Genomic DNA, 18,519 nt, shown 5'->3' with positions numbered 1-18,519 from the left:
ACTCTTTCCTGCCTATGCAGGGAGTCGGACTCGATCTATTGAGGTCCCTTCTGACCTAACATCTATGAATCTATTTAACTGCCTTGATCCATGTGCACTGAGTTTCATAGATTTCATAGATATTTGGGGTTGGAAGGGACCTCCATAGATCATCAACTCCAACCCCCTGCCCTGGGCAGGAAAGCATGCTGGGGTCAGATGACCCCAGCCAGGTGTTTGTTGAGTCCCCTCTTAAAGACCTCCAAGGTAGGGGAGAACACCACCTCCCTTGGAAGCCCATTCCAGACTGTGGTAACCCTTACTGTAAAGAAGTTCTTTGTAATGTCTAGTGTAAATCTGCTGTCAGTTTGTGGCTGCTGTTTCTAGTTACTCCAAGAGGCGCCTTGGTAAACAGAGTATCTCCTATACCTTGCTGCCCCCCTCCCCCCCAACAAATTTGTAGATAGCCACAAATTTGTAGAGTTTGCCTGTGAACAATGCTTCTCTGGCACACAACAGATGAGTTGGCTTGCTCAAGAAGAGAGAAACTGAGGCAGGGTATTATACTGGGCTGTGGCCTCCCTGTCACAACCCTCTTAGCAACACCTATAAGCCAAACTCCCCTCCCAGGCTGCCCATTACGGAACTACACAGTGTGATTTCACAGACGGGTCACTCCACTGCAAGGGGCATCTTTGAAATGTTTTAGGAATACAACAGACACTTGGTGACACTAGAAAAGTGGCTTTCAAACTGTGAGACGCGCTCCCCTGTGGTGAGGGGTGAAGGAATGATGGGGTGGCAGGGCACCATGGTCTACAGGGATCAGAAAATGGTAGGATTACCCTTGCAGGCTGGCAGTGTTCCAGCCTGCAAGGGGCTGCTGGAAGTGGGAACCAAGTGGCCAGGAAATATAGCTGGGCAGCCTGGACAGCAGCTCCCTGCAGGTAAATCTATGGAGGGGGAGAAAGGGGGGGCAGAAGGAGGCAGGGCAGATCAAGGCCTTTACAGTGAGGGAGGGAGTGGGGCAGGGACGGGGGGTGCTGCCCAGTCAGGGTGATGCAAGGGGCCGGTGTTGAGACAGCCACAGGTGCCTCATCCAGGGGACAGGGGGCTTGTGCCCCCCGGATTTGTGCATGGGACAGAGGTGGATGCTGGCTGCCCACTGCAGGCTCAGAGCTCCCTGCCCTGCTGCTCTCCTCCCGGGGGCCCCATGCTGGCCACGCCACCATGTCAAGGCACCCCTGCCCACCCAGCAGCAGCAGGGGTGGCAGCAGTGGTATGGAACTGTATCCCCTGATGCTGTCAGGCAGGCAAGGGATGTGCAGCCAGCATGAGGCTCCTGAGGGAAAGGGAGCAGAGTGGGAGCCTTAGCCCACAGCAGGCAGCCAGCATCCACCCCTGTTCCACTCAGCTCTCATTCAGCCATGGCAGTGACAGGGGAGAGCCCTGGGAAGCAGGCATGTGTCTTGCCCTCCCCTTTTGAAAAGGTGGTCCCCCTACATGCAGCTTACTCTGCTAGTGAGTCTGATATTTTTCATACTACTATAAGGTTAAAATGCATTGGTACTTATTGCCAAAAGATATTCCTTTGAAACAAATGGCAGAAACTGAAATGGCTAAAGTCGATACTGAGAGTTAAGCTTATGAAAGCATATTTTGCATGTCTGTTTTTGTCTGGGTTGGGGAAGGGCAGGCCATGAACAAAACTGTAACTCAAAGTGGGGCTCAGCTCAAAAAATTTGAAACTGCTGCGCAAGAACCTCTGATGGGCTGCCTTCCAAATCCAAACCACCAGGGACAGGAAGCCAAACACTGTTATAACCACTGAACTCTGAGTACGCTTGGTACTTGCTTGATTACAAAATGCTTTACCTGGGTGGGAAGGTACCATTGTTTCCAGGTTACAGACAGGGGACACTGAGGCATGGGAAAAGGGAAATAGTTTGCCGAAAAGAAAGTACAAAATCAGTAGCAAAGCCAGGACTAGAACTCTGGAAGTCTGACTTACAGGCCTGCGTGCCACACCCTGCTATTAGTCTGGGGTGTTGTTCAGGGGGTGAAGAGGCCTCCTAAAGATTGCCTGCTAGTAGCACTGTTGGAAGACCTGGCCTGAACCACTGCCCCCACCTTTAGGCACAGGACTTCGTAGTTCCAAGCCTGTCCTGGACCTCCCACACCCTGCTAGTCTGTTCTCTGCATGCATAAGATGCTCTCACGTGAACAGCTTGGAGCCCTGGTTCTGAGCCTTTTCCAGCACATCCAGGAGGGAAGATCCAGAAGGCACCTGGATGGAGTGGTTGTACAGTTCTTCATGGCTTGAAGGATGCTGCACATATAGCTGGATAGTGAATATGCTATGCTCCAGGGCAGTCACACTGGATTCAGGGCATTTAACGTGCTGCTGCAAAGTGTCTGCAAAAGGGAGAGAGGCTGAGGAACCAATAGCCAAACAGGCTCTCAGGTACAACATCTTGCTCCCACAACCCTTCCTCCTTTCTCAGACTTTGCTTGCTGCTCTTCTCCTTGGATTCCCCCTTCTTTTCTCAGAGGGGGCCCCTACTGCAGTGACTAAGAGCCTCATTTCCCTTCCTTCAAATGGGATCTGCCACTGGGACCAGTAATGCAATCCCATAAACTCCCTCCCCTTCCCCCTAGCATCCCAGTCCTCCCTCTCCCCTCCGCCCCGCAACCACTTACCTCTCTCTGCCTGGCACCCCATGGTGGCAATGTCCAGGTAGCTTTTGCCATGCAGAACAGGCAGAAGTTGAGACATCATCATAAGGTTATCATGGTTATGTTCCAGGGTCCCAAGGAGGGCATTCATGCCTCTAGAACACTCAGACTTCTTATTGCTCATCCCAGTAGCAACCAAGACCTAGTGAGCAGGATTAAGTTGAAAGGAAGGAGGCCTTGTTTCAAATAGGTGTCTGTTAAGATTTTTATCTTCCCTGCTTCAAACCCAAATGCAGGGTGCATTTGGTGAACAAGGAGTTGTATGGAGGCCATATGTACCAGGGCTGAGTGAAGATGGAGATGCTACAGGACTAAACACTGCAGGAGAAACAGTCCCAGCTGCAGCAACCACAGGCAAAGCAACCACTCCCCTTTGCAAAAGCCAACTGGTAGCATCTACTCTTTTTGCTTCTGCAGAAACAAGGCCAGGAATTGGGGCCACCATAGCCCACAATGGTTACATGCAGAGGGCAGGATACAGCAAGAACCCCAGGGCTAAGCAGCTTGCTACAATATGATGTGTGGCTGTAGGTAGCAAGGAGGCAGGGGCTGTTCTGTTTCAGAATCACTGCATAGCTCAAATGCGCCAAGTTTGTTGCTAAACAAGGAGTGGTGCTGCCATTACAAGAATGTTGTAAAAAAATGGAAGCCCAGGTTTTATAGACATGTTCAAGTAGCATTTAATTCTCCTTCTGCAGCACTGGCAGCCCAGAGAGATTGGCCTCCTGCCAGTGTGTCAACAAAGCAACAAGCAAACCTGACCAACCTCATTTTTCCATCAAAGCAAAGCAGATGTAACGAGTGAACAGACTGCATAAAACCAAGGCAATGACATTTGCTGGCCCTAGTTTATAGGTGTGGAGGCCAAATTCCAACACAGGATCATTTTCCCTCCTCCCCCAAGTTTAATCAAAATTGTTTGCTTTCTGCCCTAAATGACTGAGGCTTGGCATTTTTGAAGAGTAGCTGCCTTCTATCTGAAAGGAGACTACCTTTCATTGAAAGAGACCTGCCTAGATAGCACACACGCACATCAGAGATAATTCCACTGAATCCAAACATCAGGAGAAGATCAGAACCAGGCCCTATGCTTTTAAGAGGACAGAGTCTTACCAAAAGAATCTATACCATTCTTATATGCCAATCATGCAGCAAAGGTCACTTAATGAACAGATGACTTCTAGAATAAAGCCACTATAAAGCAGGTATGCTATGGTTGCATCCACGCTGCCCTGAGAAGCTGCCAGATCTAAGATCCTGCAGCCCAAGAAGAAGATTCCCATGCCCTAAAGATCCAAACTCCCCACCTGCATGGCCAGTGGGCTGCTAAAGATATTGCCAAAGGTGCCTTCAGGAGTCTGAGCCTGAAGGATCTTCTTCTTCACACTCTGGACAGCCCGCAGCAATGCTGACACTATGCTGCGTGTGTACAGGCTGGATTGCTTCAGGCAGTGAAAAGCCAAACCAGCCATGGCCTCTGTGTCTGAATGAGAAAAGACAGAAAGGGTTACAAGGAGAACACACATATATCAATTGAGAGCATTCTATCAGGTTGACTTTTATGGAGCAACATCCATTTGCATCAGCTGTGAAGCTGGCTCTGGTTGGTTAGAGCATAAAGCCAAGAACAGGAGAAGACATCTTTCTCATGGGTTGATCTGAATTGCGTGAAGCAGATTTCTTCCTCCAAATGGAATTAGCCCTGGTCCCCAGAGATGCAAACACTGTGCTAGCTCTGATAGCACTAAAAAGCAGGAGCTTGCATGGAGGATGGGGTGGGAACACTCACCCACAGAGAGTTTAGTGCCATGTGTAAACTTGTTGTGCATCTCAGCATTTATGAGTTTCTGGATCACATGTGTGTCAATCTTCTTGCCATGAACACACAAAGCCAGAACACCCAAGCTGTACTGGTAGTAATTGGTGATGGGGTGACCTTTCTCTTCTGGACCTGGAGGCAGGAGATAAGAATCAGGATCAAAAAGCAGTATACATTTCCTGCCGCCTCCCACCGGATATTTCACTAGCCATCATTCCCTGCACTGTGGGAGTCAGACACAAGGATTCAGGACCACAGACTGCACCCTTCCTCAGGGAGCAGAGGGACAAGCAGATAATCCAAGCAGCCACCACCCCTGCTGCCCTACAGAATGTGATGGGCAGATAACAGCTTTGTGATGTTCCCAGGGAACATCTTTGTGGTGAGGACTCCTGCAGGGACATTCTCCCCAAGCCCAAGCTTGGAGAATTTGAGTGAGTGGAGTGAAGAATTTGATTCTACTTCATGCCATGGCCTGGGGCCTACTTCTACTTCAAGCCATGGCCTGGGGTACAGTGCTAAGAAGACTTTCACTGATACTACAGGTCTTGCAAGCAGGTTCCTGCCCCTCTCTGCAGTAACCCTTAGTGACAGCCCTGAGCAATACCCTCTTACCTATCTGCTCCTTCTCCTTATGCAGGTCGTGCTTCAGCCGTGTCACAAGCCGCTTCATCTCACGTGTCTCCATGTCCTGGCAGGCAGCTCTCAGTGCTAGAAGGTACAGAGCCAAGTGACCAGTCTTGGGCTGTACCTGCTGGCCAGCTGGCAAGAAGCTGATGGGACAACACAAGCCAAGAATTCATCACAGAATCCTTTCCCTTCCTACATGTACATTTCCCACCCCAACTCTCCACCTGGCAGAGCTGCATCCAAAGGGGCTGATTTTAGGACATGGATTTCCACGGGTCCTTAACAAAAGCTGGATAGTTTGATTGATCACAGGCTCATTTTTTTGTATATATTATAAAGACCTTAAATGCATCCAGTCAGCAGCACAGGCAATGCTTAAATGTAGTGAGTCACAGGCCTAGGAAATTAAGGTTCCAAACAGTGAGTCAAGACACTAAGGGTTGCAGATTTTTGTATACTAGATCAAAAACCTCTCTGATTAACTGCCTTCCCAACTTGATCAACTCCTGGGTAAGTGCAGCCAATCAGAGCCCTCCTTCTCTTCTGGATGCTATCCACAGAAGTGCGGGGGAGCAAGGCAGCTCAAGAAGGCTCTGCTTTCCCTTTCATTCTGAGAAATTAGGGGTGTCACTTCCTCCAGTCCTTCCCTGTCCCTGCAACACCAGCCATGGGACAAGACCCCACTAGAGCCCCCTCAGGCCTGGAAAAGGGGGAGAAACCAGAAGCAGCAGAGGGCAAAACAGATGGGGGTAAAATTAATTTCTAGGGAGAGGATGGAAAGGTATGGGATTGATGATACATACCCAACCTTTTCTAGATCACTTTTAGCACTGGCAACATGCTAATTAGCAGAGAGCCATGCCTAACTGGATGTGTCTGCACGAGATGCTACGTTTCCGTAGCAACAAGCTATGGTGATATAGCATTGGTGGGCGCAAACCATGACACCAATGCTACTGCATAGTAGCAATGAGCTACTGCTCAGCAGGTCATTGCTACTGTGCAGTAGAGTTTGAAACGACCTGTGTGCTGCCCAGACTGAACAGTACCAGTGGTTACTGAGCAGTTGGGCACTCATGTGGATGCTCCCACAGAGCTGTAAGTAATGAGTTTTGTGCCCTGAGCAAAACTCCCCCATGCCTGGGGCTCGGTGGAGAGCTGTTGAATGCTGGGGTGGGGAGAAGAAGGGTGGTCTTACATGCCCTAGGGGGTCCCTGCACTTGGCTCCTCCAGCTGGGCAGCAGAGGGCTGGTTCTGCCCAGCTCCTCTGGCAGGGCAGTGAAAGGCGGCTCCAGCCCAGTTCATATGGCCGTGCAGCGCCTCAGCAAAGACTGGGGTGCGAGGCAGATAGCACCATTGCAGTACTCCCTCTAAGTTAGCATCCAAGGTTGGTGCCTCTCTCTGTGCCTGCTCCCCCCACAGTTACACTACTGACGCCTAACTCCTACTACCCAGTTACTTTCTTTGGAACATCTACATCACCGGTGCACCAGATGCTGAGGTACATTTGGAAGACATTTAGTCCTCTTTGAAAGGATAACATGACAGGCAGGAAAGCAGGGATGCAACTGAGCCAGGTGGGAAGGGGAGAGTGGTGAGTGACCCGAGTAGGGCCTATGGGAAATCACCCCAGGATTGTTCCTGGAAATGGTGAAAGACAGAAGTGACCTGCTTCTTGTTCTAATGCTGCTGCCAGAGTTTGATCTGCATTGAACATACCTTTTGTCCCTGGCTTGGAAGGCATTCTTCAGCCTTTGGAAATACTGGGCCTCCTTCTTCAAGTTGTGGTCACTGGACAGGCGAAGGGCCATGTACACACTGGGGTTCAGCTCTTTGGATAGGTCTTCAGTTACACTCATGAGTCTCCTGTTCAGGCACCCGATGAGATCAGAATTCATCCTTGGGATTTCTATTATAAACCAACAAGGAAGAAATAGAAGAGAAAATGAATACCATATGTAGAATAAAGGGGAAAATGCTGCATGAGTGAGATAGCAAGTATGCAGTGCCTAGAAATGATCACCCGTAGAGCTTTAAGAGCTGTACAGAGGGAAGTTAGAGACACCATCCCCATCTTATATAGGGGAAACTGAGGCACAGAGAGGGGGGAAAGACTCATCCAAAGCCCAAGAGCCAATCACAACAGAACCTGAAAAAAATTGAGGCCTACTGGAAAGGAGGATAGTGCCCTGTCCATTGCTTCTTGTATATTAATATTAATAGAGGGAGTTTTCCAGGAGATAGGGTGTTTTTGTAGTGTATAAGATGCGATTTGGAAACTAATGCTAAGTGATTAAAGGTCCAAAGAGTTTCTGTGATGCTGTGACAGCAATTTGGATTTTGGAAGGCAATGGATTGGTACAGAGAAGTGGGATCCTTTGTGTCCCTTGGCAAGAGGCCAAAGAGATAGCTAGCTTCACTCCATGGAAAAAACAGGCCTGATCACAGCAAAGAGGTACAAAGGACAAGGAGTGCCCAGGAACAGCTGTCTAGCTCCCCTCTAGCACTGATGCCTCTCAACGGAGCAGTGGAGTTGAAGAAGAATAGTATGGTAGCTCTGACAGGTGAATTCCAATCCAAACGCAGTTAGGGAAAATCAGAAATTTGGGAGTTTCAGTTCAATTTCTACTAGCTAGATGTGCTCCTCAATCAAAGGCTATCATTAGGGGTGCACCAATAGATATTCTTGGGTCAATACCGATGGCCGATTTTTAATGAGTTATATCAGCTGATACTGATCCAATAGCCGATATGCAGCCCTACAGTGTGGAGAGCAGCGACCAGCTGGTAAGTCTGTTGTAGGACAAGGAGTGAAGGGAGAGAAGGGGCTTGTGGGGGGCAGATCAAGGCCCCCGTGGTGAGGGAGGGAGTGGGGCTAGGGCAGGGGCAGGTGCTGCCCAGCTGTGGCAGGGCAGAGCGGGGGATGGAGCCACAGCTTGTGCAGAGGGTTTGCGGTGGGGGGGGATGGCTCCTGCCACTGCGTGAACCCCGGGAGGGCACAGAGGAGCATGTGCCCCTGGATCTGCACATAGGGAGAGGGTGGGCTGCTGCTGTGGGCTGGGATGGCGCCAGGCTTTTCCCAGCAGGGGGCTGGGCTGGGCTGTGCTCAGGATGCACAGTGGCGATGCAGGGAGGGGAGCTACAGCAAATTTTGAGCTGGCTCTAGCCTCCCCAAGCCTGCCTCCCAGCACTACCCCCCCCCCCCCCCCCCCCCCCGCCAGGGCCCCCCCAGCGTCTCCCCAGCCCCACCCCACAGCAGCAGCCCACCCTTGCCCCACATGCACATAAAGGGGCAGACGCCCCACAGTGTCCTCTCAGGGTGTGCATAGCAGCAGGAGCTGTCCACCTGTGCACCCTGGATGAGCCACGGCTCTGTCCTGCACTCTGCCCCACCCCAGCTGGGCAGCACCTGCCCCAGCCCCAGCCCCACTCCCTCCCTCACCGTGGGGGCCTCGATCTGCCTCCCCATGCCCCTTCCCTTACCCACAACAGACTTACTGGCTGGACCCGGCTGCTCTTCATGCTGCCGGGCTGCGCTCCTGACTGCCTGCATGCTGCGCTGCAGCTGTGTGCATGCACGTGGCATTTATCAGCAACTTTATCGGCTACATGAGCCAAAAAAAGCTGATTGCCAATACTCTCAATTTTCCTCATATCGCTGCCAATCCGATATGGGATCAATGTATCAGTGCACCTCGAGCCATCGTAACTGCCACTAATGAACACCCATGCCGGTAGTCTCAGCAAGAGCAACCAAAAAACATAAGGACATGGTGATCAAGGCTGAGATCCTGGTACCAATGAAGTCAGCGCTGAATTCCACTTCAGGCAATCCTTTCAGGTCAGAATTTAAGCACTGAAGTGGGTTAGGCAGGTATTGCCACAGCCAGTGCTGTGCCTGCTCCTGGGACTACAGGATGCTCACTACCCACCACCCATTCAGGCTCGCACAGTGTGCCCATTACCCTGGACCCGGAGCACTCTTGACCACTAATAGGAAAATCCTAAGAAGGCTCAGAAGAAAACCGTCAGTGGACCAGGAAATGAAGAGGAAATAGAAACCAAGATAGGAATATACAACCTCTAAATAGGTACCACTTGGGGGAAGAGGGTGGGATCATAGAGTGCCTATACACATGCTCTGGGGTGGGGAGGGGGGCATTTTAATTAATCATAGTAATCCTGAGAGCCACTGCAACTAAAATGCCCACAGCATCTCGTGTATTCAGCGTCCCATGTATCAAAATGAAGGTGGGGGCACTTTGTATTGTAGCCATGGAATGTGAGAAGTAGTATTTGTTTGGCGCTATTTTTTATTAGATCAGTCACATAATTGGGAGATGTTGGAAGAGAGAAACAGAAACAAGGGCAATTATGCCCTGCCACTTCATACAATCACATCCAACACACTCGAACTGCAGACTTCCTTGACCAAGGGCTGCTAATAGGTTAGGTTAGGCACCAGTAAGGAAGTCCCAACATGCCCTTAGCCAAGAACATATTGTTTGGCATTTATACAGTGCCCTCCACAGAGAATCCCACAGTGCTTTATGAGATTTAAATCATGCCTCCCACTGCTGAAAGAAGGCACCTCTGTGGGGGAAGGCAGCAACTGTTTCACAATGTGTAGCTACGCTGCACAACAGTTCAAAGTAGAAACTGAACACCACCAATGGCAATTTTGGGCATATAGTTACTCATCCAGGAATTTGGTCAGGATACCAAGATAACACCTGATTCTCCAGCACTGCCTGAGATCTTTAATGTCTGCAAGCAACCATCAGTTCTGTCTTAAGTCTCCTTTGTGAACAAATCCTTTCAGCCTTGCAGTGCTCTCCAGCGCTGTGCTGGGACATTGCTTCAGTACTGATCTGCAGGGAAGAATTCCCATTATTGTACCACCAATATTCAGTGGCCACCCTGTGGATAATTATTAATGAAGAAGAGTAAGATGCCGCCACTTACCCATATACAGGTCTTGATAGATGTGTGTATGGAGTTGTTGCCGGGGGGGGGCGCAAATAAAAGTTAAACTGAGGTAGGCAGGCACCTTTACAATTGTAGAAGGGAAATGTGTGTAGAAGGCTTCTGTACTCACCACAGAGCTGAACAGGGAGGACCAAGGCACAGAAGAGGAAAAAGATCCTCAGCCTTCTGGGTTCCATGTTCATGGCAGAAATGGAAGCTGCAACTGGGGCTCAAGCTCAGAGACCAGGCGCTCACTTGCTTAGCTGCTGCCGTGCTGAGCCATTTCCTTTGAGGTCACTGATTAAAAGAGGGCAATGTTGCAAGAGGATCTTTTCCACAGGTTCAGGAGCTGGGTCAGCATAAACAAAAAGGACTTCAGTCGCATATGAAGCAAAAGGAAACTCAGTTATTAAAGCTTCCAGGGGCTGGGAGCAAAAAAAGGAGGAGCAGCTGCTTTCCTTTCCTGTTTCCTCTTGCTGGACCCTCCTGTTGAAGGCAGGCCAGCTAATTTACCCGAGCATGCAAATCAGCACAGCTATCCGCTCTGCCTTTCTAAAGGATGGCGTGCAGCCTACTCCAGCTAACTAAAAACCTCCAGCCTGGCTCTGGCTAGTGACACAATAATTAATTAGGCTATACAATGTACACCAACACAAAAAGGAGGGGTAATAATTAATCGTATTAAGGAGCAACAAACAATAATCAACAAGATTAACATAATATCTGATATCAATGAAACAATATACAACCAACAAATCCAATAAAACTCAATACAGGAACCACTCTACCCCTGCAAGGGTGCTAAAGAGCAACTTTCTCTCCCACACTGACAACATTTGCACAGACTATCAGCTGCTCGCACAAGGGAACAGCGAGGCATACATAGGGGAATCTGGGACGCTCCAGCCCTCACCCACTCCACTCTCAACCACTTCCACACAGTTCAATGTTGACCTTTGTGCGCCCTAGCCCTCAGGTACAACCACTCACACTGACCCTCCTCAGTCAGGCACACTACCTCACTAGCTCTGGACCACGCAGCACACAGATGAGATCGGTCCCCCTGAACCTTCACTCAATCTGCACCCACGCGCCAAACCCTCCTCAACTCTAACAGTCTCTGATCCCATCCACTGCAATCGCGTACCGGCTCACTGGCCTTTGGCCTCCCAGGCCCTCCAGCTACACTCAGCTGTACACACCTGCAAAGCACACACACACCCCCCCTGGACTGGAGACAGATCAGTCTCTCAGATCTGCCCCTTTTATACCCAGTATGATTGGCATACGATTGGCAATATGATTAGCAGGTGCCAATCATTTTGACAACCAGTCATCCAACAGTGCACTCCACACTCTGTACTACACACGGCCCTCTCAACCTATGCACATGACACCTGGTTGTCACCCAAAAGTATCTACTTATTTTACCTCATGAGCCGCCTTGCTCAAACAGAGGCACAAACCCGCACGCTCACAAGTCTAAAATAGGTTCTCTCTCACCAAAGGTGAAAAATTTACCTCCCCTGCTCTAGTAAGCAGGCTGGGATGTGGTGACTTGAGCATCTACGTGCCCACCTGTCTGACTTTTCTGAGGATGTGTGTCGAGAAGTGCTTATGCAGCCAGGACATCTTCTCCAGGCAGAGCTGAGCACAGCGAACTGTCAGGGACTTGCATCTCTTTCTCCCAGACAAATGAGAGCAAAGCTATGCTGAAACAAATAATAAATTCATCTAAACATGGAGTTATGGGGAGAGCAACACTAGTCATCAATGTGGATTGAACTTGGTTAAGAGTTTGACTGAAAAAGGGGCAATTAAAAAAAATCAATGTGTATCATTTACATTTTTTTCCTTAAAAGAAACCCTTTTGCTTAAGTTGGTTTTAAGTGTCTGGAAACTAAACTAAATATTTCAATTTGAGTCAAAGAACATGTTCCAGGTTGACACAACTTTTATTTTTTTTGGTAGAAAGTACAACCCCCTCCACCCTCCAAAAAAAGTGCTTTGGTTCAACTCAGCTCCATTCTTCCTCTGATTTTTTGGGTTCAATCACTGAACCAAAATATCCATTACCCACTTGTTTCTATTCATGGTTGTGTCAAATCCACCCTGGCATAACTCCACCTTCTTCAAAGGCAGGGGCGGGCAATTATTTTGGGCAGAGGGCTGCTTACTGAGTTTTGGCAAGCTATTGAGGACCCCATGGGTAGCCCCACCCCTTGACAGGTGCCCTGCCCCTGGTCGCCATCTTATGTCTGGAAGTCCTGCTAACCCCTGACCTTTGCCACCAGAAGTCCCTCCCCTTATCCCCAGAAGTACTCCGTTCAGTAAGCAGTTTTGCCAACTCGGAACCAAAAAATACCAAATTATAATAAAAAAAGCTAACATCTAAAACATTCATTAATTTGATTTCAAAAAATATTTTTGTCTTGGTTTACATGTGTTTGTGTAGTGTACACAGAGGTGATTGTATATAACAGCTTAAAATGAAGTCTTACTCTCTACTGTGCCTGTAAGGGGCACAGTAGAGGCCCAAAGCAGGGTGGAATTAGGGCTAGAGGGCCAGCGGAGGTGAGACAAGGGCTGGAGTCCTGGAAGTTAAATCCTGTATGGTGGACAGGGGCTAGAAGGCTCAGCTAGAAAACAGGGGCAGAGGCCAGGGAGGTTAAGGGCCCAACAAGAACATAGAGGCCTGAGGAAGCATGACACTGGACTGGGGCTAAGTGCCCGCTACAATGATAAATTGGTATTGGTAACATCTGCAAAGCATGGGGACAGCTGTAGAGGAGGTTGGAGGTCGTGAATAGTCATTAAGGCTACATGTGCCTTGAGAGTTCATAGACACTGCCCATAAGGCACCTAAGTTGAGGGCTAGCCAACAGAGGTATAGAAGGGGGTAAGTGGTTCCCCAGGATGCTGGGCAGCCTCTCAACAATTAATTTCTGCTAAGAAACATCAAAGGTATGGCAGAATGAGGAGAAAGGAGAACCCAGGAACCAGTTAGACAGGGGTCCAAAGGCCACTAGGGGACACTACTGTCTCTTGACCTCACCCTGCAATAGGTGCTCTACAGATTAATCAGGGAAAGGGGAAACATCAAGGAGAATAAAGGGCATTTGTCAGCACGAATTCCACTGGGGCTTTTATACAACAACCATTGCACTGCTGTCCTCTCTCTACCCAGGCCCCTTAGGAGTTGCTACGAAGGGTACAGAAGTGGAAAGATTCTATAGGCAGTCAAGATTCTTTGGGTAAATGTGATATTGTTTCTTAGACCAACTAAATAGTTGGAAAAATTGTTCTTTACAAGCTTTCGGGCACAAACACCCTTCAGGCACAAGGACAGTTTGTTGTTTCTTTGTTTGAGGTTCTATAAGAGCATACCTTCCCAGAGAGCTGGCTCAGGGTATATTTTGGAAGGACTTCCATGCTGTCTGGATTTCTCAGGGATCCCCCAGACCTTCAAAACCTGGAGACTCTCTCCTTGTGGGAAAGCCCAGGCTACTTCCCCTCCTCCAGCAAACTTTCTCCTCCTGATGACATAAAGCTGCAGGGACTTGAGATTCCCCAGACTCTAGGTAGACTTTCCTTCTCTTGGAGTTTTTTTAGTAAGACTAAATGACAAAGCCCCCAGCCACTGAAAACATTGAGAGATTCACGTAAAAAAACCATTCAAGATCAGTGATGTTTACCGTTTTCCACCCTGCTGGCACAATACCAAAGGATGTGTGAAATGTGTAAACAACTACATGTGCTCTGTATGTGGAGCTCAGTCCAGAGCACACTGGGTGGTTTATAGGCCTCAGAATAGGTAGGAAACAAACAAACAAACAACCTGTCCTCTAAACTAAAGAGGAAACAAGAGACAAAAGCTACAGTCAAGATCAGATTCAGATCCTCCCTGAAAATCCTGGCTGCTGCTACTTGGATAAAAGCCTGCGCACTTTTAACCCAGAATAATTCTATGCAACAATGCAGCAGTTCCCCTTTTGTTTATAGGATTTCTCTCCCTCTAAATTCTTCAGCCAGAATTAGCTTTATGAAAAGGAAGCTGGCACACTTGCCCCACATACTTACTCCGTAAATTAGCTGCCAGCAAGTTAGATCCTGGAAGCTGCTCAATGGCTGGCCAATGGCTTTCTCTTTCTGTCTTGTTTATCAGTGCCAGTCATGTGACTAGTCCAGCTGCTGAAGTCAGCTCCGGGTTTTTTTGGTGATTATGTCAGGAAGTTTAAAGTCACAGGTTGCAAGAATTCATGCATACAGAGCATGGGGCTCAACAGTGATAAAAGTCTGAAATTGGGCAACACTCAGGACTTAATTATGAATAAAATCAAAAGAAAACAACTCGGTATAACTCAGTTAACAGGTTTAGTCCTAGGTTAAGGTCAGGTCTATTTCCAGATGGTTTTAAAAATTATTTAAAAGAAATAACATTTTGCCTATAGGATCCAGCCTGAAATTAAGAATCAGCAAAGCCATGGGTCTTCTCCTACCTCCATTTGTAAAGCCTCCTCTGAGTTGCACATACAAGACAGCACAGCAAAAAGCACTTTAGGGCTGTAAAGCAAAGCCCTGGGAGGTTAGTTCCAGAGCAGAGAGGCCTGTGCAACTTCAGCTCTGACCCCTTGTGCTTGCTCATCCAAATACAACCCATCCTGCATGGCCATAGACCAGTCATGGGTGCTACAGCACCCTGAGGTGTTCTGAGATCCTTTTAAGGGTGAATATTAGCATTGTTAGGCATGCAGACAAATCGCATAGTTCATAAGATAAAACCTAGGATTTCAAATAGGAATCCAGAGTGTCAAAAATGTTCTAACCTGTTGTGGTCGTTCTGAGTTCTTTGCAACACAAGAATTGCTCAATTTTTCTTTCATTATCAAGAAACAAGTGAAAGTTAAGAAGCGGTGTTTTCTGAAGGGTGTTTGAATCCAACAAGGGGACTCTTGAGTCTAAAAAGTTTAAGCACCACTGCTATGGATTGTTATTCCTGCAGGTCCCTGGCCTCAGTAAGGGCTGAATTGCACAAGGTGTTGAACTTTCCTCACTGGCAATGAGCATCTTCACTTTGCATTGATTTTGATGGGGAGTTCAGATGAAAGATGAAGTGCTCAGTGCCTAGATTGAATAGTACAGAATGAATGGGGCAGCTGGCCTAGAATTACTTTCCGCCCTCCTATTTTAATGAACGGATGTCTGCCTCTTACTTGGCACACAAAGACCCCAGATCTGTCCTATTCTGTGTAAGTTCTCTGTCTGGATTTATAGTGCCATAGGGAGAGGAGAGGAATGTTGGAGCAATTCAGCCACCAGGACACCTGCCTCAGAGAGGGGGATTTCTTCAGCTATTATGGATCTGTCAGACAGCAAAAGCCCAGTTGCACACTTGGACAGAGGGAGAGGGTGGTAAAGATGATCAGCTCTGCCACTGACCTGCTGTGTGACCGTGAGTAAGTCATTCACCTCTCTGTGCCTCGGTTTCCTCTACCATCTTTTGCCTGTCTCCAGTCATTAGGACTAGAAACTTAAAGGGAGAAGTGAGGAAAACATTGAGATTCTGTTGGAATCACCTGTCTCCAGAAGTTGGGATTTCAAGTAAAACACAAGCCATTTCAGGACTAATGATCAGTTCATGACTAGTGCCATTGCTGGGACTATAGTGCTGAGAATGGTTCTTCCTTCCCCTTGCTCTCCCCTAAAACCCTTCTTCTGAGGGTATTGTTTCCTCTGGAAGAGCCAGCTGTTACATCAGACAGGGGCCTAAGTCATTCAACCAAACACCAAAACACCAGCCAAACAAAACAGGAAAGCAAGGAGCAGTGCTATACAGCATTCTAGGAAGAGTTCACTGCTCTTGTAGATGTCATATTGAATGAAATAGTTTGAATGTTTGTAAAGGTTGCCCATTAGCCAGTTTCAGGAAGAAGATAGGATTTATCTCCTTATCTAAGTCATTGTTTTTGGGGCTACGTGAAAAATGTCCTGACTTCACTTAAAGCCTTAATTTAAATTGTATCTTTAGAAGTCTTTTACAAAGAAAGCAAATATCCTGAGTTCCAAGACATCAAAGCCTAAGGCCTTTTAACCAAATTGCTAAGAAAAAGGTATTTACAGTGATATGGAAGAAGTCTCCCCAAGAGTAATTTAAAATGCTCAACAAAGGTAATTTCTGTTGAGTAAGATCCGAGCCCAAATTTGGGAGTAGTGACAAATTGAGTAGGAGGAGCCCACTGACTGCAGCTCACTCAATAAAAACCTGTAACTTACTGTCCCAATTTGGAGGTGACTTCACTTGCAGAACAACGAAGGAAGAATCGCAAGTGTAGCCCGGACCAGATTGATCACCTGACCCAACCTCTCCATGAACACGATTCTCTTAGTTCACGCTGAAGCCGCGGAGCGCCCGTACTACTGAGGAATGAAACCATATTTTGGTATTTGGCTTCTCGGTATTCTAGGATTGTAAGTATATTATGAAAAATAATAGTATTGATTCAAATTTAACTTTTAGTTGTAATTGTAGTTGTTTTTGTAACACTAATTCTTATAGCATTGTTTGGGAAGGAAGTGCATCCGGAGCATTGTTTCTGATGTATGTAATTATTGTGTTTTTAATGTTTGTGGTGTTTCTTAAAGCTAAGCAGTGTTATATACATAGCAAAGAGTTTTAAAATAAAATCGTGTTGTATAAATTAAGTGTGTAATCATTGTGAAATCGTGCAATCAGCTAACTACTCCCCCAGCCAGTGCATCAAAACGAATCAGTAAATTGTGTGGGATTTTCTCTATTCCATAACCCACTAGAGACAGTAGAGATGAGAGGGAGTACATACAAGTTACATAAGAGCATTTAGCAAGGATCCTGGTTTTCACTGATAAAAAAATTCCCCAATATTCAGATTTAAAAAGTAACCCAAAATCCACATTTTTCTGTGATTAAAATGAAATGCCACTAATATTTATACACTAGCCAACTGCCCATCAAGAATGACGGGGGAAGCAGGCGGGGACGGAGCCCCGGTCCCGCTCCATCTGGACCCACTTCCCCTTCCCTCCTGCTGCTTGAGGCCCGGGGGTGGGGGAGGAGGACCCCTCCTTCCCTCCCCCAGCCACTTGTTCGCTGGTACGGCCTGGCATCAGATCAAGTGTTGTAAAGTCGAAACTGAGGTCAGAAACTTGAAACAGGGTGTCAATTTATAAACGTTGTAAGTGCAAAACGTTGTAACTCGAAATGTAAGTCGAGGACTGCCTGTATACTTCTTTAAATCTGAAAACTGGGGATTTTTTTTGTCAGAGAAAACCACAACCCCTGGTGGTTAGACAAAAAGGACTGGGTTGAGGGTGGGAACTCTGCCCTTGCCTGTCAGTTTGATAATAAGGAAGAAAAAGGAAAACAGGGCAACTGACATGGGCAGGAGGCTGGGGATACCACTAAGGCCCCTGCCAGACAAGCAGGTTAAAGGCGCCATGGGATCGGATAGTGATCCACACAACTGCACTTCCTGCCACGCCGCACATGTATAGCAGGAGACGTGATTGGGTCAGATCCCATCGCTCCTTATTGCTGGCTCACGGAGCGCCTGAGACCGCCATCCTGGGCCCCACCTACACCAGCAAGTAGCAAGCTCCCAAGGCTGGGAGCCCCCTCAGTTGGCAGGGCTCCCAGGTGCACCACGAGCCCCCCAGACCAGACTGGGAGCCTGCAGCTGACGGGCCTCCCGGCCACGGGAGTTCATGGTGCACCGCCATGGCTGGGAGCCCATCAGCTGAAGGGGCCCCAGCCACGGGGTCGCAGCTAGCCACGTGTTGCATCCATGGCATGCTAGGGACCAGCCACAGAGGTACCGCAGCTTTTCTTGCTCCCCGTTTTCTGCCCGTGGATTTGCCTCGGAGCAGGGCAGCGGCGTCTGGCCCCATCCTCACGCGCAGAGCGCTGGGCCCGCCTGGAGCAAAGCCCAATGCCTCGAGGCAGCGGACACCACGGATCAACCCTCCCCCCGCCCGCGGCTGAGCCTGAGCCAAAATCCCGCAAAAGCAGCGCCACCAGCCCGGCCGCTGACGTCACCCCGCACTGAAGCCGCATCAGAAAATCCCGGCATGCACTGCGCCCCGGCTGCCTCTTCGCATCCCGGCATGCACTGCGGCTGCCCTAGTGTATCCCAGCGTGCCTAGCGCCAGCTCCCCTTACAGGGCAACAGGCCTTGAGTCTGTCTTGCCCGCGCCTGTCTGCTCGCGGCGCCTCTCGCCGCCCTTGGCAGCTGCCCCCGGCCGCCGGGAGGGGTAGCGGGCACTGCGCTGCGCGGAAGGCCCAGGCGGGCTCGCAGCACCCGAGCAGGCACTAGGGCGGGCAGCCGCGGGGGCCTGGCGCGGGGGCGGGGCCC

The 18,519-nt window shown here is 48.8% G+C and overlaps 1 protein-coding gene across 4 annotated transcripts in view; it reads right to left on the bottom strand.

Moving 5' to 3' along the window:
• TCN2 (transcobalamin 2) overlaps positions 1–18,263 on the bottom strand; it is a 22,377-nt gene extending 4,114 nt beyond the window's left edge. Inside the window, exons 1-9 of one of the 4 annotated variants that reach the window (XM_025193531.1) lie at positions 18,204–18,263; positions 11,654–11,844; positions 10,263–10,481; positions 6,884–7,073; positions 5,150–5,307; positions 4,505–4,666; positions 4,023–4,198; positions 2,680–2,857; positions 2,199–2,394 (exon numbers count right to left, since the gene is read on the bottom strand). In XM_025193531.1, coding sequence (XP_025049316.1) covers positions 2,199–2,394; positions 2,680–2,857; positions 4,023–4,198; positions 4,505–4,666; positions 5,150–5,307; positions 6,884–7,073; positions 10,263–10,335 — 1,133 coding nt within the window. In that variant the 5' untranslated portion in view covers positions 10,336–10,481; positions 11,654–11,844; positions 18,204–18,263. Of the gene's footprint in view, positions 1–2,198; positions 2,395–2,679; positions 2,858–4,022; positions 4,199–4,504; positions 4,667–5,149; positions 5,308–6,883; positions 7,074–10,262; positions 10,482–11,653; positions 11,845–14,212; positions 14,376–18,203 lie in introns of those variants that run through there. The other 3 variants (XM_014526438.2, XM_025193527.1, XM_025193536.1) reach the window with 3 other exon arrangements.
• Between the last annotated feature and the right edge of the window lie 256 nt (positions 18,264–18,519).

The sequence above is a fragment of the Alligator sinensis genome, unplaced genomic scaffold (assembly GCF_000455745.1).
Source record: "Alligator sinensis unplaced genomic scaffold, ASM45574v1 scaffold216_1, whole genome shotgun sequence".
In the NCBI taxonomy this organism is placed as follows: domain Eukaryota; kingdom Metazoa; phylum Chordata; order Crocodylia; family Alligatoridae; genus Alligator; species Alligator sinensis.
This window is presented reverse-complemented; position numbering and strand designations above follow the sequence as displayed.